We start from the raw sequence: 18,751 nt of genomic DNA on the forward strand, positions 1-18,751 counted from the left end.
AAAAATCTCAATCTCCATATCTCTTTAAATATTGCACTTTATCTTTCGTGCATTGCATGCCATTTCGACTAAACATTACCTTCCAACGAAAGTGTGCAAAGTAAAACTAAAAGACGAAACCTTATTCCGCTGTGCATCACTCTGATTATACATATATACATACAAAGATTATATATGGAGTGGGGGTGGGGGTGGGATGAGGGGGCAGCTGCCCCCGGCCCCTTTTGGCTCCGTCTTTGAATAGAAATAAAGAATTGGTTTAACCAATGAATAGTAAGTATGACAGATAAAATAGAAGAGGAAGTATTTAATAAGATGATATGATCAATAAGTCCCAAACTCACAACAAAAGATCCCATTGTAAGCAGCTACTTACGAATCGGTCTCATTTTAATAATAATTATTATTACTACTACAATAAATTTAGCAATGGATGAAATAACTATCCCTTACATATCAGTGTTTATCAGTGAAAGTTTGTTTATAAATTAAATACGTACAAATTCTAGTAATTTATTTATGGATTTTCTGTGTAGTGTATAATTTTATCAAGGCCTTATTGATGGAAAAGAATCCAAATATTAACACTTTGTAGCAATTATATCCAAGCCTTTAAAAAATTATAATGTATGAAAATATATGCTATAATAAGGGGTCAAAGTACCTATGAAGTTCTTGTACTATCGTGTTTTGTTCAATTTAGTCATTGTACCTTTATTCTGTTCAATTTAGTTTTTCTATTTTTAAAAATGGTGAAACTAAATACAATTGTCCAAATCTTAATAGTAACATGGTTGTAATTATTTATTTTGGATATACTAATTTAATATATTGGTGCTACAAATAATTAATTTTAAATATTTATAAAGTAATATATGAGTAGGAATGATGGGGAATATACCCCGGGTTCAGACTCCCGTACGCTCCGTGCTCCTACTTGAATCGGGTCAAACGGTTCGGGTCAAGGTCAACCCGCCAACCCTTGACCCTATAAATAGGGTCTTAGCCCTCCAAGTTATGGGTCCTTTTCCTCTTTCCACTAGACACACTCTCTCTCTCTAAAGTGTACCTCCCTCTCCCCTCTCTCTACAACACACAAGAACATTATAAATAAAAGAGGATCCTTTGAGCTATTTCTTCTTGTCTACTCTACATTATTCATACATACAATATACCATCTACGTACACAGGAATTAACAGTATCAAGGAATATAAATATCGTCAACACCACTTAAGCTAAGTTAACGGTAAATTAACACCGTTAACTATTGTCCTTAATTGCACCACTTTTGAAAGTACACAGACTAAATTGAAAAAAAATAAAAATATAAGGACTAAATTGAACAAAACACTATAGGACAGGGATCTCGGAGATATATTGACCATAATAAGGTACAATTGTCAACAAATACAAAATTTATATTTTTCATCACAAAAATTTAAACATTTGAATATAATTACTACCCATCTTAAAGGTTTGGATTTTTTCACGCCTTTTATATATTATGCTTGTTTCAAGCTTAATTTATAAATTATATATATGAAATATGAATTATAAGTTCTTTTAGTTCTCACTACACAATACTATATTTAGAGCAAATTGTTTGGACCAACCAGTCACAAGCAGATTATTCAACACTTTTTTTGTTTCTTCCTTTTTTTTTTTTTTTGTTTGTTTGTTTCATACCGTAAACTTTTCTTGCTTAACGAGTTGATGACTTGTTCAACTTCTTATTATACCTTCCCAGTCAAACTCCAGAAGGTCAGCCTATATGCTTCAGTTCGTGGTTTGAAGCTGCGTATATATATGCCTAATCCTCTTCCCATTTTATCATCACCACCTTCATCTCAACCCGGTGAACCGTTGGTGCCCGGAAGCCGGTTTCCCCTCCGGGCACCAACGGCGCCGTTAACTCGGCTACTCTCGGCGGGAAGAACTTTGCAGCTACACCGACGCCGGAAGTTTAAGGAAACATGTTTTGTTACCGTCTCTGTGGAAGCCGGTGACCCCTCGGACGCCGAACCCCGACACCAACTCCGCTCTTGCCGGAGCAAAGAACTTTGCTGCTGGGTTGCTTCGTTCCCTGAAATGACGGCCGGTTAATCCGCCGTCGAGCAACCCCGGCCACAACTCGATCGGGACAGTGAAGGAACAGAACTACGCAGCTGCAAAAATGTCTGCTCATCAATACAACAATTATCTCTCTATTGATGATTAAATACTAACATACTGATCATTCGTTCATTCTTTATTAATTTATATTGTAGAATTATCTTCTATTCGTTCATTCTTTATTAATTTATTATTAATTTTTTTGAAGCCAATTTTTTCATAGTATAGAAATAAATTATTTGATCAGTGTACTCAACACCCATCAATAAAAGAGTAATGATCTGATTTCACGAGGAGGTGTCTCAACGTAACAAAATCCAAACCACATTCTCACATGCATGATCACAAAATTTAATTTTATTTAATTAATATGCTTAATTTTTATGCACAATTCATCTGAGTCTAATAAAGACAATTTCTGTAAAATTAGATAAGAATAAACTTACCAAGACTATGTGGTTTAATAGTACTTGGGGTTGGACTTCCATTTGGAAAGGTTGTGAGTTTGAGCCTCAGATGATGCGTTATTGGGTCTTTGTGTTTCACTAGGTTAAGAGAGTATATAAACAGATACTACATTGTAATAGAACCAGTAGCATTCAAAAAAAGAGACCATGCATGACATTAAAATATAAATTTTGTTTTTTTTTTGAAAGTTACTGGCTCTATCACATTGTAGTACTTGTAGTATCTGTTCATATACTTTCTCAACCTACTGAAACACAAAGAACCAATACACCTCCACTGAGCCTCGAACTTATAATCTTCCAAATGAAAGTCCAACCCGGGTACCATTAGACCACATAGTCCGGGTACAATTGAACCTCTTAATTTAACAATAAAATAAAATAAAAACGTCAAATGAAGTATCCTAAACTGGCAATATAATGCAATTAGGCGTTATTATTACTTATTTAATAGGTTAGTATTGATGTTACGCTAATTAGGTTAACACATGGCATGTTATGCTTATATGGATTCTATGTATGTGTATTATTATTTTACTTTTTATTTTAACATTTATTAATTTTTTTAAAACAAAATTATTTTTATTTGGAAAAAAATGTCAAATTCACCTTCTAAGTCAACCGAATAATGTAATTAGGCCCCTAAGTAAAAAAAAAAAAAAAAAAAAAAAAAAAAAAAAAAAAAAAAACTCCAATCAAACCACCTAAACCAATAAAATCATTCAATTGAGTCCAACTCAACCTGTTTAGCCGGTTAGTACTTCTCAGGTTTTGGCACGTGTTTTTTAAAAAAATTGTTAAAAAAAACCTTTTTATGTTTTTTAAAAGTTTTAAGCTTCTGGGTCTTATGTTGCAGAAGAAAATGATTGTTGTGTTGGTGTTTACCTCAATCCCTATTGCCATTCTGTGGTGTAATACAAAGAGAATAATGATTGTTTGCGACCAGGATATGAAAATCTCCATGGCGATGAGCTGCATTTGGTGTAATTTCAACGTCGTTGGTTCGCTAGTCGTCTATGTTGCAGTGTCTTAAAGGCTACCAAATTAAATCTTTAATAAATTTAGCAATTGGTGTGACCGTGAGGAACGTTTGGGCTTCGATTTTCACCCAACAGCGATTCTTTTCCGATTGTGCTCGCCGGAATACCCATGGCTATCCGTGAAGGAAATAGCCGGAGAGCTGCCAGTTGTCTTCCACGCGCAGTGACTGTATTTTTAAAAAAATCAAATAAAAAAATAAAATGCTTTTTTTTGTTTAAAGAGAAAGACACGTGTCAAAACCTGAAAAGTACTAACTGGCTAAACATGTTGATTTGAACTCAATTGAATGGTTTTCTGGATTTAAGGGGTTTGATTGAAACTGTTTTTCTTTTTTTACTTAGGAGGTCTACTTATACTATCCAGTTGACTTAGGTGGTCAATTTGACACTTTTTTCTTTATATTTTTATTTTTTTTTAAAAAAAATTATTTTTAAAAACAGCCATTGACTGTCGTCTATTTTCACTAATGAACAACCGGTGTAACTATTTGTTAACGGACTAAACAACCATAGTTGTCCAGATTTGGACCACGTAACATGATTGATGTACAAATCTAATGAAGGTGGCCGTTGTGGTTGTCTTCATCTCAGAGGAACAAAGGCGACCATTACGAACTGGCTATCCGTCAACGAAAATAGTCATAGGCCATCAACATGATGGTCAGTGGTTGTACTCTAATTTTTTTTTTTAAAAAATCAAAATAAAAATTTTAAAATAAAAAAATAATTATATATATAGGATCCACGTATATAAACATAAAGTACTACGGCTCTGTTTGGCAAACCTAGCTGAAAAGCTATAAGCTAGGAGCTGATAGCTGAAAAGGAGCTGAAAGCTGAAAAGCTATAAGCTCGGAGCTGAAAATTGAAGAGCTGTTAAGCTAGCTGTTATGATTGAAAGTGTTTGGTAAAATTAGCTTTTTGATAAGCTGATAAATGTAAAAAGACTAAAAAGGACATCTTCATAAAATTTAAATTAGTTTGTTTACATATTAAAATTTAACATTTCATCTTCCAAAAAAAGTAAACACTTTTTAAAATAAAACTATTAGCATGATCATGATATAGCATCCCATAATGAAGTAGCAATATTGTTGCGAATCTCCTTCACCTCCATAGAGGTGCGGCTTAAATTTTCGTTGATGAAAATATTACTACTTGAATCTTGAAGTTCATTGGGCGGTATGTAATTTGGATGCTGCTCAAGCACATTAAACATCATGTCATCTTGTGAATTCTTCCGAATATAATTATGTAGTGCAAATGTGGCCATAATAACATCAATTTGGGTCTCCTCACTAAACTGCGGCATTTTAGCAAGCATTTCCATCTCTTATTCAATACTCCAAATGACCTCTCAATACAACTTCGAAGAGAAGAATGTGCACAATTGAATGCTTCTTGAGCATTAGTTGGCGGCTCTTGTTCAATTTGAGATTGAAGCCATATTGCTAATTTTAAAATAACATTAATAATAATAATAATAATAATAATAATAATAATAATAATAATAATAATAATAATAATAAGCTAAAGTTTAATTTCAACATAATTGTTTAGCAAGAAACAAGACTAAGGAAGGGATTGACGTGAAAGTTGGGATAGGGGAAGAGAAAGGGTTTTAATTCATAAGGTTAAAATATGTCATTACTTTAAAATAATAAGGGTAAAGATGGAAAATAAGTTAGGAAGCTAGTAGCTTATTTTGAAACGCTACCTAAAGTAGCGTTCCAAAATAAGCTCTTATTTTAAGCTAGGAGCTTATTTTGAGAACATTACCAAACAAAGCTTATAGCTTATTAGTAGCTTAAAATAAGCTATAAGCTCCTAGCTTAGCGTTGCCAAACAGAGCCTACATGTTAACTTACTTATTAGGGTCACACCAGCAATAAACTACTAACTAAGTAATAATAGACCTTAATTGCACTGGTTTACATATTTAGAGAGCTTTATTAAAGTTTTCAAAAAAAAAAAAAAAAACAACAAAAAAGCTTTATAAAACTTTTTTTTTTTTTCAATTAACGAACCTCATTATACTATTTCTTAATTAATAGATAATTAATAGGTAGTGTAATTGGTGGTGAGGGGTTATGGATAATAATAATAATTGGGTAATAAGTAAGATAATTAATGGGGTAATAACTTGGACAATGCTATTTTGGGCAAATTGTGTGGACCCAGCCATATTCAATTTTGAGTGATTCAACACTTTTTTTTTTCAGTTTTATTGTTTTCTATCGACGTACCGCAACTCTTCTACCATAACGAGTTTGTGAGATGATGACCCGTTCAAGTTCAAAGTTCAAACGGTCAACCACTCAGCTATACATATATAAGCGCCTCCTTGATCTTTGTAGCTTTATTCATCGTCACTAATCTCTCATCTATCATCCTAAAATTCTTTATTTTTGTTCTAGCCTAAAAACCATGAGACAAGATCAATCGAAGAGACAATGACACGTCAACCTAGTACTGTTTTAGCTTTTGTTTCCGTACTTCTGCTCACCATCAAACCTCTTGAAGCTAGTAGATTGGTTCCTCCTCCGGGCCCCAACCCCGGCACCAACAACGCCGTTAACTCGGTAACTCTCGACGACAAGAGCTTTGCAGTTACATCCAAGAATGGACGTTTAAGGAAACTTCTTTCATCACCGTCTCCGTGGAGCAATGAACTTTGAGGCTGGGTTGCTCCCGACAAAGGCGTTTAAGTAATCTATTTTTATGAATGATTTAATTAATATAGTATACAAGTTTATGTTATACGTCATCCTATTTAAATTAATTTAGAAAAACTTAAAGATGATCTAGTTAGCTAAAAAAAATTAAAATTAAAAAAATATTTGTAAATGATCTTGTAATCCACTAGCATGAAGTGACTCATGGGATGTCATGAGTTTAATCACTGGTCAGTTGGTTTAGAAAGTAATTACGAACTCGATCAAATATATTTTTTGGGTCTGCTTCTGTGTTTAGTTATCACGCAAGAACGTGACATAGCCTCCATCCTTGCGGAATGACATTTTTACCCGGAAACACACCACCTCATTTCCTACATCAATAGTTTGTGAAGCTAAGGTGATGGTTACAACACTCATTAAAGAGCTAAAAAGCAATAATAGTTTGAATGTTCTTTATTATATACGCAAACCAAAACAAATGTGAAGTAAAAGGACAATTTGCATATTCAATGGCATAACGTGCAAATCATTAAGGATGACAAAATACCCGTATACTAGCTCCCCATTGCTACATCAGGGATCTTTGATTGAACCATCACAATAGGGCCAAAAAAAAAAAAAAACAGTTATAAAGTTTCTAAAACTCTCCACAAATAAACATATAGCATGCAAATTATTGATTCATTTATAAGTAATTAGTAAATATATATATAAAAAAATTTATTGCCATACATAAAATTATCATTAAGTAAATTTAGACTTTTTGTCACAAAAAAAATGATCAATAGTGTTTTCAAGACATTAATCTAGTAGATGAGAAGTACCATTTAAGACTTACTTTTCAAAAAATACTAAAGTTTGATTCCTAAGAACAAAATGAAAAAGGACAATAACATCTATGTTTTTTTTTCTTTTATATTGTATCGATTGTCTAGCAATTATTATGGTGATATTTTTTTATTTACAATAACTTTATCTTTCTCTTTCCTGTAATCTTGATAATAAGTTTATATATTCATTTTTTTTTGTCTAAAAGAGAATTGTGGTATTGATGACCTTTTATAGTAAATAACATAATTATTTAAAAAATTACTAATTTAGCTCTGATGCAATTACACCATGTTTAGTATTTTTGGTGTCCAAGTAAGCATACTCAAGATGATCGGGTAACGGTTTCAACTCACTATTTTTACTCACGTTTATGCCACCCAAATTTTCAGTGTATCATCTGTTTGCCGAATCCTCCCCTACACGGATTACCAATTTTCCACTGCCCATGTCAATTAAGGCCCTCGCAGTAGCGAGAGACGGACTTCCTAGAATCAGCGGTACCTTGACGTCGGAGTCCATGTCCAAAATGACAAAATCTACCTGAAATATAAACTTGTCAACTCGCACTAGCATGTCCTCAACAACTCCTCTTGGGTACTTAGTTGATCCGTCTGCTAGTTGAATGAAAATCCGTGTAGGTTTCATTGCTCCCAGCTTCAATTTATTGTAGAGTCCATAAGGCATCAAGTTGATACTTGCTCCTAGATCTGCTAAGGCTTTGCTAAACTTAGAATCACCAATATTGCATGGTATTGTAAAGCTGCGCGGATCTTTAAGCTTCCGCGGCATTTCCTTATGCAGCAGAGCTGAGCATTCTTCTCCCAAGACTATGGTGGCAGTTTCATCTAGGCGTTTCTTATTTGATAACAACTCTTTTAGGAATTTAGCGGAGCGAGGCATTTCTCCCAGAGCATCCACGAATGGCATATCAATGTTCAACTGCCGCAACATTTGAAGAAACTTCCTGTATTTGGCGTTATCAATCTCACTTCGATACCTTTGAGGAAATGGAACCCTTGGGTTTTGGGGAATGGGTGTTTTAGTTGCAATCTCTTTACCTTTTCGAGAAGGTTAGGTAATTGGAGATTGGGTAGTTGGTACCAATATAGGCTCATCCTCTCCCTTATCGTCCTTTGGTTCTGGGTGCTCTTCTTCGTTAGGAGGGTTTACATTTTTCGAGGTGCAAGGAATATCATCCCTTGAGGGGGTACTAGTATTACTTTCTTTTTGAAGTGCTTTCCCGCTCCTCAAGGTGATTGCTTGGACTTCCCTCTTATTTCTCTCATTCACTTCTTCAATTAACCAAGCCAATGTTTCTTCCATTTTCCTAAGTGGTTGCAAGGTCTCTTCACGGTACACTGCTAACTCTTCTTTCAATTCCTGTTTAATTTATGCCTTAAGTGCAACCGCGTTGTGTTTAGATTCTAACATAAGCTCGTTCATTCTCCTTTCAAAGCGATCATATTCTTCATGGAATGTAGAAGGGGTTTGGAGAGCATAGCACTGTTCGTACAAGTGGTCGTACTCATTTGCGTAAGCATCTGGACAATTTCCGTATTCCCAGGATGGGGGTGGGGGAAATTAGTTTTCGGAAGGATAATATGATGGTACAAAAGCATATGTGGCCTGAACTCTTTCTAGCTGATATTCAGGTGGGGGTAGTTATGAGAAAGGGTAGGGTAGGATTGAAGAATTGGAGGGTAGTGCTCGTGTGGAGCAAGGTTCTTATAAGGTTCACCATACCCGCGGTATGGTAGTCTGTGAGAGTACATATTTTTTTCTTCTTTTCTAAACACAACTAAAAGAACTTATGAAAAAGAATACAGCACTTCACAAAACAAAAAACACAAGCAAAATTAGGAAAAAGAAATTTCAGAAAGGAAAGAAAAAAAAAAACAAAATAAAACAAACTTAAATCTCTCGCAAAGGTTTCTCTCAAATCAACTCGCAAAACACTTCAGTCAACACCGTTTGCTATCCCCGACAATGACACCATTTTGACAAGCCCGCTTTGCTTTACGTTTGTGGTTCTTGATTAAGCGTAGTCAAAAGTGTGTAGTTGTATGGATAGGAATGGGATGATATGATTTGATTGATCGGGGAGTTAGAACCACCCCAAGTGTCGTTCACTTGAGGATGACAACTTGGAGTTCGTGGAGGTTTACAGGTTGTTTAACAAGATTCTAAACAATAGACTTATACTAAATGAGTTTGGAAATATGAAGAAATGATAGTAAAAATGTAAGCAATTGCAACGGTAATCTGTGGGTTTATCAAAGGATAAAGAGGAGGTCGGGTGGTGTGCTCAACACTAATATGTGCTAGTGTACGATGAAGGGGTTCAAGGAAATGGAATTACTCAACTCAAGAGGACCTACGCCGAGTCGAGGCAACACGCCTACACCTCTAGGCAACAATTACTTGGCCTATGAATTTTGTCAAACACCTAACCTACGGTCCTTCCCGGACCTCCCCCTCTCGGATCGAAGGGCGGGAAAAATGGTCGGCAAAGACTCTGGATAGCCACGATCTCTCGTCGACTATCCTCTCTCAAACCCTCTCACCTCTTGTGGCCATCAAAAGATAAGAAGCAATACAAAACCAAACATAACAAGAGCAAATAAGCAATTTCCGAATCCTAGATCCCTAGGAATTATAAATCCTAACACATAACGACGAATCACACGCCCAACCTCACAACTACGTAGTTATGCATCAAAGATCTAACAAATCCAATAGAGTAAATCAATTTGTAAAAATCCACAAATCTAAGCTCAAAATATCAATAATCAAAAGAGTAAAGAATTGTTACCACAAAGATCTACTCAATCGAATCCGATTTGCAACCTTGATGTAGAAAAACTCCACAAATCTTCAAAAGATTTAAAACCCTAATAATCTAGAAGTGTTTTTCTCTCCCTAAACTGAATTTGGAATTTTAGAAAATGAATTGCACCCCATTTCCAATTTGTCCGTTGCTAGCTATATACTTCGAATTCCCATTCACGCTTGGCGTCACGCCGTGACGCTGGCGTGAATGGGAAATAAACTCTTCCCGCGTCTGCTTTTCTTCGGAGCCTTGGTTCCGAATTACACTAGCTCTCACGCCATGAGCCTTTGCGTGAATGGGAAATAATGCTTCTTCTCCGCGCTTCAGTTCTCACACCACCCTCACGCCGTGAGGCTCGCGTGAATCGGGAAATAATTCCCATTTGTCTCTTCCTTCACGTGCGTGAGTGCTTCCTTTGATGCGCTCTTTTCCTCGCCTTGCTCTTTCTGGTCCGTTCTTGCTGGTTTTCTGTTAAAAATGCCTAGAAATCATAGAAAGTTTAATTAGTGTGGTGTTCTTGTGTCAAGCTATGCTTTCAAGGTAAATTTGTCTTAAAACATATTGTTTAGGAATTAAAAATAGTGCCAAACACTCCTAATAAGCTCCTAAAAACTAGCATATTTTGAGGTTTATCACTTAGGTTTCGAGATCTTGGATATAAAAATATAATTCATTTAGCTCTGATACAAAGTGGTAATGATGACGAGCTTTACTAGTCGGGTGAGGAATTTCCTGATTGAGCAAAAAGCCTATGTTATTCTTTGCCCTTTTCTAGTTGCAGCATATTGCTTTGAGAACTATCAATTAATATGCTGCTGCTGCTAACTAAAGCCTCAACCAAAGGAGTGAAAGCAATCGGAAACTTATTTTCAACAGTAATAGCAGCAGGTGATTGCAAAAGCAATGATATTAATTAGTACAATTAAATCGAGTTTAAACATATATAGTTAAAATGATAAGACCTAACTAGCTCATATATATTACTACTGAAATTGCACCGTGACACTTGAAAAATAAAAACAATGTGTTTTTACTCGTTAATTAAGTTATGCACCAGTTTCATTAATCAATTAGACTTGTTTAAGCAAGCATAAATAATAACTGCAGAAAGCATAAAGTAAATTAAAAACACAAAGAAATTGTTACGCAGTTCGGAGCTCCTTCTCCTACGTCTGCGGGGCAACCCACGTCTGCCCAATCCACTATAGATGTTCACCAAAAGGAGTATTACAAGAGGTAAATGAAGACGGCCTCCAGCCTTTACCACTACCACTCTTTCTAACACCTATCCAGGACTGACACACCAATACCCGAACAATTTCCACAAGTTGCTTCAGCAGTACCACGAACTGATCATGTAGTACAGATTAAAAACTCTTAAGAATTAAATAATAAATCACATTAAAAATTGAATAGCTTAGTAATCAGGATAAGTCTCGCAATTTGTAATAATCAGCTTGGCAATCTTCATCTTTCGAACAGCTTCCTTTTATAGTAGTATGTATGAATTACCATGATCCTTAAAGACAGCATCTCACACCTTTATTTATTCCAGGTCACATGTTTTTGTTAGAAGCCTTCATTTGTGCGCTGTGATGACTCTTCTTTTCATTTGACAATGCATATCATCCACTCATTTTAGCACCACATGGTCCAAATGAAAATTAATTCTAACAAATCTAATTAATCATCTTAATTAAAAACTAATAACACCACTACTAAATAAAATAGCCAATAAGGTTTAACATACAATAATTTTGCACTTACAATCTCTCCCTTTGGCATTTTATTTGGTAAAACTCAAGTATCAAATACTTTGGGCAAAATTGAAAGTATAATCAATTTAGTTTTTATTAAGAGCCCTTAGTATAGGTACTGAACAAGACACAAAGATATAAAACCAAACATAACAACTTAAGTTCTTTTTGGACCATTTGTGAATAAAGTACCTGATTGGAATTCTTCAAGTCTTGGATCACACACAGAAGCATTGAATTCCTAGCATACCACATCATATAATAACTTGTTCATGTGAGAGTAGCATAACCCGAAACATCCATTCAACTTGTTTAGATGCACCAAACAAAACTACTACTCCCCCTAACACATATAGTTCTATTATTTCCATAATGAAATCCAAAAAACAACCAAACAAATGTAACCACTGCCAAACTACCAAATATTTCATCATAGTCCTTATCAAAAATTCCATACTGATCCAATACGTCCAAAAGATACCATAATAATCCAAAAGATTCCAAAATCTCCAAAAGTTACCATAATACTCCGTAATACTCCCCCTTACTCCAAAACTCCCCCTTTTTGCCAAATAAATGACAAAGGAAGGTGAACATCATAATAGTGGATTAGATTTACCGTGCAGACGGGGTGCCCGAAACTGAGCCGTTATCAGCATCATCAGTATCAGATATCAGATATCATACACCAAGAAGACAATCCAAGAAGAATCCAATACTCTCAGAAATTGTACCGCAAATAAAGCCTTATAAGCAATCCCATCCAAAATATTCTTCAGAAATAATCTTATCAAGTAGATAATCCAAGAAGAATCCAAATAAGGTGATGATTATAAAATGAGACCCTAGAGATTATGATAAGCCAAATAAAACGATAACCCAACGAGATAATCCAAAAACTGATAGAGTCCAGTAAGAAAATCCATATATACCCAAGAAGTTCAATATAACCGAAAATACCCAAGAAATACACAAATTGAATTTGTTCATAAGAGATTAAGAAGAACTCCCCCTCAAAATGTACATCGTGATTGTTTCCTTTGCCAAGAATTTCACATTAGCTTGAAGCTGTAATTTGGACTCCATAATAAGTTATTTGCTTTGTGTTGGTCCCGAAAGGGTGGCGAGAAGTCTAGAGGGGGGGTGAATAGACTTCTCTAACTTTTCAAACTTTCTTCGAAAACACACAAGGCAAATAACACTTTGGTAATTTCAACTCTAAGTAACAAGCATTAACAAGATAAGCAACTTAGAGTGTGCAGCGGAATAGGTAGCGGTAAAGTGTTATGCTTATAAGTGCGGTGCTCAAAGAGATATTCTAAACATGCAACACGTTAGAAACACTTGATATGGTTCAAAGATGATGTATGTAAAGTTTGGCTTGCATGCAAACGTGGGAACTATCAAACCCAGACAGATAAAGATATGCGATAAATCGTAATCGGGTTAGTTCGCAGTTAGAATAGGCATGCATGAAATGTATGAGCAGTAAGTAAACAGAGAGAGAGAGATTTATAGTGGTTCAGAGGTGGTGTAATCCTCCTAGTCCACTCTTCTCCTTTCACTTCAAGGAGGAATTCACTATTCTTCGATCACCCAGATACAATAGTGAATAAGTGTCCACCGACACTTCTCCGAGTGCTTCGCACAAAGCTACACTCCTCCAAGGTTTTTCGCAAGCTCCTCTTGTTACTCCGCCTTCCCGAGTACTTCGCACCAAGCTGTACTCCTACACCACGAGAACTACGCACAAAGCTACGTCCTCCAAGGGTTTTCACAAGCTCCTCTTGTTACTCTGCCCTTCACCACGAGTGCTACGCACAAAGCTACACTCCACCAGGGGTTTTCACTCTCTCTAGTTACTCCGCCTTCTTTCTACACTCAGTAGAGAATATTACAAAGAAATAAAATTTCTCTCTCACTCAGACTTGAATTTTATTCTATGAAGCTCTGTTTCCCCCTTTTTCGGCTAATAAAAAATATAGCTTGTATCTTTTGCTTGTATGTTTTAGCCGTTGTTCAAGTTGTTGAACTGTTCAATCTCATGGGGTTTTTCTTGCTTAACTGCTCTCTTCTCATCTATATCCGTCCCATTGTCTTCAAGTCTGCTTGGACAATTTATAGCTAGTAAAAGCTATTTGCCCGTTGATCAACATTCGATCTTGATCGTCCATTTTGAATTGTAGTTGATCAAAAGATATTGTCAACTTGATCTGAAATATTAGGTAGATGTCTTTTCTCCTTTTGTCAGATGATTTGAATAATTTGCCCGTTGCTGTTTCTTGAATTTTGTAGCCTCCAAAATTTGAATAAGTTCGGCGCGACAATTTTTGACATTTCTGGTCCTTCATAAATACTCTGACATGTCAAGTTGATCAAATAATTTATCTGCTGATTCTTGCTTGAGTATAAAATAATTTCTCCGCGAATCAACCTTCTTTGAGCGTCTCCGGTTCCACTGTAAAAACTTGATGTTCAGATGAAAATATATCAGATATTTTCTCCTTCATGATCCTTGTAAAATAATATACTGGAACCTCTGTAAAAACTTCACTGTTGTTCATGGTGAGATGCTCTGTTTCGAATTTCTAGCTTGGTTCACCATACTTGGTGTGTTTCTCCATATGGTGCATGACTTTTGTGAGACTTGTGCATTTTACTTAGTCTCCATATTCTTAGCTAGTCTCCATTTAGCTTAGTCTCCAATTTAGCTAGTCTCCCATACGGTATACGGTCCAATATACTTGACCTTGAGCTAGTCTCCCACACTGTCCAAGCTAGTCTCCCATACTGTTATACGGTCCAAGCTAGTCTCCCATACTGTTATACGGTCCAAGCTAGTCTCCCATACGGTTATACGGTCCAAGCTAGTCTCCCAAGCTTAAAAATGCTTCACTTAAGATTCGAACTTAGGATCATTTGGCATAGCTCACACGCGTTTCTTCCAACTCCTCTAGCATAGTTCTTAGTGACTTATCCGCATCATAATTGTGTTAAGCTATAATCCCGCTTAACATCTAAAATCAACTTGTGATTTTCCAGACTTGTACATGGGTTGCATGATATGGGTGCACCATACTCCGTAGACTCAAACTGACTCAAATAGAATAAAAATGGGGACTACTTGATTTTTCAAAAATACATTCGGCTCATGAAAATTTACAATATATTCCTAACAATTTCCCCCTTTTTGATGATGCCGAAACTTATACCCAAGTCATTTTGGCTTTGTCAATTTTGAAAAATGATTTCTTTTATTCGATTTTATTTCGACTAGCCAATTGACGGGTTTAACAAATTTAAGACCTAGAGATTTTAATTTTAGACGGTCCTAAACGTATATTGAGACTATAACGCGGGGTTGCATATTGATTTTTATCTTTTAATTTTTCTTCCCCCTTTCAATTTTATTTTCTCAATTATACGCATCACATGCAATTACTAAGTCCAATTTAAAATCTTGTGACATAAAAGCACAAAATAAATAAATTAACTAGGACTTACTTCGTATGGTACGAAATATTTTCATCATGCAATTTCAACCCATTTTAGCTTAGCATATATAGGATGTCAAAATAAATGTGCTAGCTAAAATAAATTATACACCAAAAATTGAATTTGACAAACAACTTTGTTACCTCCCTTTCAACTTCGCATTGATGAACTCCCTCAATTTCTTGAAGTCCTTTTCTAGCTCTTTGTGTTGATAGGGTGCTGTCACTTGCCCGGTGACATAGTTGCCGTACGCTTCCCTAATGTTGTTCCCTTTCAATACTCTTGCTTCATGCCAGAAAATACATTCATCAAACGTTCGACCGTCACACATTTGTTCACTACAGTGTCCGAATTCCGTTTGAAGTTCTTGCAATTTTTGAATCCTTGTTGCAATTGGCTTCGGCATTGGAGAAATCGGCGTCGGTGGCAACACTCCTAGATATGTAGAACTTGGGCTCGGACAAGTTCCTCTAAGGTAATCAATCATACTTACACGGCTTGGAGCTCTTGGTGGTGTTGGTCGAATTAGTTCAACCATTGGTCCTCTTGGAGCTCTTGGTTGTGTGTACGCATAAGCTTGTGGCACAAAATGACGTGCCAATCCTTCCCCCTTTTCGGCAGCATCTATGAATCGTTGAAAGCTCTTGGTGGAAGAATCTTGCTTGTCACGCACTCCTTCTAGAAGATCCATGTGAATACGTGATTGAGTTAGTAAACCTTGCACTTGTTGTTCCAAAAGTTTGAGCCTCGACGTAGTATCGGACCCATGCTTTCCCATTTCATTGAACAACTTCATCACATTTTTCTTCAATTCATCTTTGGCCGTGTCAATTTCGGTTTTTAATAGGCCTTGCCTATTAAACAATTGTTGAGCACGATCCACCATCTCCTTATGATAATCATCAAGTTTTGTGTCCATTGCCTCCATCTTTGTTCTCAATCCACCCGTAGATCCTTGTACAATACCCCTAACATCCCCAACAATTTCTTCTCTCAAGGCTTGTGCATTGAACAATTGTTCTCTTTGAACGGGTTGATGTGGAATCGGCAAGGGGTGTACAAAATCATCTTGTGGTGTGGTGATCATTGTGTCGGCAAGATTTGCTTCGGCTTCTTCGGTGTTGTAGCAAATCATCAATGTATTTTGGATCCTTGGATGATCTTGATCGTAGACTTCACAAGTAATTGGCAATGTAGGCAAATTCCGTGCTTCATCTAAATTCAAAGAAACCCCTTGACTTGGTGCATTTCCTTCTTCACGAATAGACTCCGTAACCTCCGTTACGGGATGTGGAAAGTAAGACTCAAAGCTCAAATTTTCATTCAAATTTTCATCTCCAAAATTCGCAGGATATGGATCAAATGCCACGATCTCTACACCATCATTTCTCGCCAAAGATCCCTCTCCGGGTCCTCTTCGGGTATCCTCTAAAGACATAGCGGTGGCACGGCGAATATCATTCGAATCAAACTCTCCTAAAGGTTCTTCGGTTGTGGCTTCAACCATCACTCCCTTTTCGGTTCTCTTCTTCCTAGCAAGCTTAGTCAAAAAGTGAGACTTAATCACCGAAAGTCGGGTAGCTTTAGCAAGATCACGTGTGCCTAACCAATTCAACACCATTTCTTCCCTTTCCATGGTATTCAGCCCTATTGATTCGGCTAGCAAGTTGTGATCCCCTAATCTCCATTCTCTCCATTCTAGTGCTCTTTTAAACTCCTCCAAAAGTGCACTATCCGCCCCAATTGTGGATATCTCATCATCACTTCCAACTTCAATTTGATCATTCTCAACAACATTCACTTCAACTCTATTTGCCTCAACAAACCCGTGGCTCTCAAGGATAATTGGGTTTGGATTTTGAGCGGTTAAGGGTCTTGAGATTGGGTGGCTATTTTGTTCTTCGTTGGATCGGACGGCATGGGTGTTTGAACCTTCATGGCTTGGTTCTCGGATATATTGTTTAAGGTTTTGGAAGGGGTTGGGCAATTTTCTTTTTCGGGTGGGTTTTGGTAGGCTTGAGGGTAAGGAGGGATTTTTAGGTTCATTGGAGTTGGGTGCCCGAAGGAGGTAGCTATGGTTTGTAATATGCTTGGCTTTGGTAAGGGTGACATTTTTGGTTCTCAAAATCTCACCAACGGCAAACCCGTAACCGATCTCCTGTTGAAACCATCCATCCACCAAAGGCTTGGCCTTTCTAATAGACTCACACAACCTTCCAAACATAAAGGCACCCCAATCCACACAAATATTGTTCAAGATAATATCCATAATCAACAATTTTTCTTTTGACAACTTGTCACGGCAATGATACCGGGATTCTACACATTTATGTACAATATCCAACAACAATCCATAATCCATCTTCAAATCTCTTTTGTTACCATTAACCTTCGGAGATAGCGGTGCGTTTGCATCGCGTACCTTGGCCCAAATGACATTGACATCATGCACATGATTTTCTACCCTCAAATTCGATTCAACAAGATTAAACATCCTCCGAAAATCATCGAGATTAATTTCTACATCAACACCTTTGATCATAGAAATAATTGAGCCATTTTCTATTCTAGCATTCATGTATAATTCGGTCACCTCATCTTTATAGAAACCAACATATCTAAAAGTGCAAAAATTTAACAACTCACAAGATTCGAGAGAGTTGATAATTTTTACCCCAATAGATTTGTCCTCCACTTGTTTGTTGAAGTCGGTGACATCTAGAATCATCCCGCTTAGTACACAGCTAGATTTCCTTGTTCCTCCGGTTATGAATGACTCCATCTCCACTTGATTAATCTCCATTTGAGTAGAAATAGAATTTAAAAAAAAAATTTGGTGCAAGATTGAGTGTTTCGGCAGTGAGGTCCGAAATAGGATAGAAAGGATGGGTTTTTGGACTGTGAGGTTATTTGGGTAGGATTTTGGGTTTGGGTGATGGGTTTTAGTGTGTAGAAGATTTTTGTGTAGAGAAATTAGAGTGGGTGTTTGAGTGTTGGGAGATTCTTGGCTTTTTCTTGTGCTATGTTTCCGGCCGGCGAGAGAGAGGAAAGAAGAAGATTTTGTGTTCTTCTTTAATTCCACTTTCTACTTTCTACCCGTTAGAATTGAGGGAGAAGGGATGCGAAATTACTCATTTGCCCTCTAGTGGGTAGAGAGAGAGTATTGATCTCCTTGAGGATAAATTCGACCTTCCACATGATTTAAATTTGCCAGCTCAGATTTTTATACTCCATTTGTGAGTACATGGCGCCAAAAATTGTGCTTCAAATAACCGCCAACCTGGAGCAAATCAGATAAAAAAAATCTCGAAAATAATCTGTTAGACCAATAAATACACTCCAGATTAATATTATTATTTCAATTTCATATTTCAATAAAGCTGATTTTCTGAAAAGAAACCTGATAAAAATAAATTGATCAGACAGATACCTAATATCTTAAAAGAATTTCAAGTTCCCAAAACAATTAAATCTTTTGACTTTCTAAAATTGGGCCTAACTTATTTGACTTTTGAATCTTCAAAAATGCAAGCACTCATC

General features: G+C 36.3%; 1 protein-coding gene across 1 annotated transcript; it reads right to left on the reverse strand.

The window, feature by feature from the left end:
- Positions 1-7,522: 7,522 nt before the first annotated feature.
- LOC109174213 lies at positions 7,523-8,452 on the reverse strand. Its single transcript, XM_019323468.1, has 2 exons — positions 8,231-8,452; positions 7,523-8,068 (listed from the first exon to the last, which is right to left on the reverse strand). The coding sequence occupies exons 1-2, from the start codon at positions 8,450-8,452 to the stop codon at positions 7,523-7,525; spliced, it is 768 nt and encodes a 255-aa protein (XP_019179013.1).
- Positions 8,453-18,751: the final 10,299 nt, after the last annotated feature.

This window comes from Ipomoea nil, unplaced genomic scaffold (genome assembly GCF_001879475.1).
Source record: "Ipomoea nil cultivar Tokyo-kokei standard unplaced genomic scaffold, Asagao_1.1 scaffold0569, whole genome shotgun sequence".
Classification (NCBI taxonomy): domain Eukaryota; kingdom Viridiplantae; phylum Streptophyta; class Magnoliopsida; order Solanales; family Convolvulaceae; genus Ipomoea; species Ipomoea nil.

What these genes read in the sequence shown, in the direction of transcription:
- LOC109174213 (XM_019323468.1), bottom strand. Translation starts at nt 8,452, where the DNA reads ATGGAAGAAACATTGGCTTGGTTAATTGAAGAAGTGAATGAGAGAAAT. An exon ending in GAGAGGATGAGCCTATATTG is followed by an intron (nt 8,069 to 8,230) that starts GTACCAACTACC and finishes ATGTTGCGGCAG; the next exon opens with TTGAACATTGATATGCCATT.